Source organism: Echinops telfairi, unplaced genomic scaffold, assembly GCF_000313985.2.
Source record: "Echinops telfairi isolate 266 unplaced genomic scaffold, ASM31398v2 ScPeMD7_7469;HRSCAF=8507_1, whole genome shotgun sequence".
In the NCBI taxonomy this organism is placed as follows: domain Eukaryota; kingdom Metazoa; phylum Chordata; class Mammalia; order Afrosoricida; family Tenrecidae; genus Echinops; species Echinops telfairi.
The window spans coordinates 57,887,199-57,888,861 of record NW_022111373.1 but is presented as its reverse complement, the minus strand read 5'-3'; the positions used below and the strand labels follow the sequence as shown (position 1 = coordinate 57,888,861).

Genomic DNA, 1,663 nt, shown 5'->3' with positions numbered 1-1,663 from the left:
CTATACAATCATGCTATCCTTTTCCATGGATGGGTCTCTTCTGATAATGTGTCTAAAGGATGTGAAGCAATTTCATCATCCTTGCTTCTAATGTACCTCTTCCAAGATAGATTTGTTTAGTAGAATATCAGCTCAGAGGTTTGCCACTCATGCTTCGATAAACAATTTGGATTCCTTCCCCATCATTCTGCCAAGGAAAATACATCAGGAAAGTGTTTTGTCTACCTGCACCCGCTGGGCCGCACACAGAGAGAACAGACCATTGAAAGGAGGCGTGACGCTCGCTGGGAAGGCGAGAGCTCTTGGCTACTCATAGTCAGACGATTTTCTCATTTCATACTTTCAAAATATATTTCTAGAGGATGTCATGTCCACTGACAAATACAGAGTAAAGAATACTCTTGATTCTATCATTCACAAATATTCTTAAGGAATTAAATTTTTATAATGTTGCTCAAAAGAATGCAAATCCTTGTAGTGAATAATATCAAAATGAGATTGGTTTTCTCTGATGATGTTCATTTTCATGGCTAAAATTAAGTGATTCCTGGAGTCATCTTAGGCCATGTGAAATGATCAAATAGGCAGTGATTTTTAAGGGAATGGCATACTCACAAAAACATGATTTATGCCTTTTAAGTGCAAAATTAAAATTAATTTTTAAGATGATGTATTTTCACTTTTTATCATTTTCCCCCCCAGATAACTGTTGAAGGAAAACATCAAGCATTCAGTATTGAAAGCCGAAATCTCTTCTATGAAATTCTTTGTGCTCTTATTAACCCAAAGCGCAAGGATACGAGGGGATTCAGCCAATTTACTGAAGTAACTGAGAAGTTTGCTTTTTCTCTCCTAACTGATGTTACCTGTGGCTCTCCTGGTGAAAAGTAAGTCTCTTTTTATAGATTATTGGTTCCTTGGATCTATGTTTATTCACATTTTTCAAAGCAATATGTAAGGCAAATTGATGTTCAGATGTATATAAACCGCCTCCCTTCCTCCATTAAAAAGATGTTGGGGTTCAGTAACTCCTTTTGGGGGCTGATCCTGGATCCGCAGGCTTCTAGAAAGAAGCGGTGGCATTGTGGCAACACAGAGAGTGAAGGAAAGGGTAGGAGGAGGCTTCTTGACCGGTTTATTGAGCATTAAAGTCAGGCCCCCAGCAGGTCTACACAGCTGAAAGGGCGGGCAAAGAAACCCTCCTCCGAGTGGACCTTCTGGTTAGGGCTGTAGTGATCCCTGACAGGGCGGGGGGCTCAAGTGGTGGCCCCTGGTGGGCTGGGACGCATCCGTTAGGCCAGTCAGCCAGCTTTCCCTGTCCTTATTAAAGACAAATAACACACTTAACTGTCACAGAGTCAGTACTGACTCATAGCAACCCTACGGGGTAGGAACTGCTCCATGTGACGGATGTTCTTACACTGCATCTGTGTACGGTAGCAAGAAATCCCCATCATTGTTCTCCCTCAGAGCTGCTGGTGGTTTTGAACTGCTGAACTTGAAGATCGCAGCCCAGGGCAACCACTACTCCCCCACGGCTCCAGATGCAATGCAGCATTATGTAATTAACACATTATACCACTTGGACTAATGGAGTTAATTAGCTGAAGAAACCTACATCATGAAAAAGAATGTATTTATAGGCTCAACAACATATTCTTAT

The 1,663-nt window shown here is 41.6% G+C and overlaps 1 protein-coding gene across 1 annotated transcript in view; it reads left to right on the top strand.

Moving 5' to 3' along the window:
• Nucleotides 1-1,663, top strand: part of ADGRV1 (adhesion G protein-coupled receptor V1) — a 675,247-nt gene that overhangs the window by 284,298 nt on the left and 389,286 nt on the right. Inside the window, exon 75 of the mRNA XM_045285199.1 lies at nucleotides 703-887. Coding sequence (XP_045141134.1) covers nucleotides 703-887 — 185 coding nt within the window. The remainder of the gene's footprint in view (nucleotides 1-702; nucleotides 888-1,663) is intronic.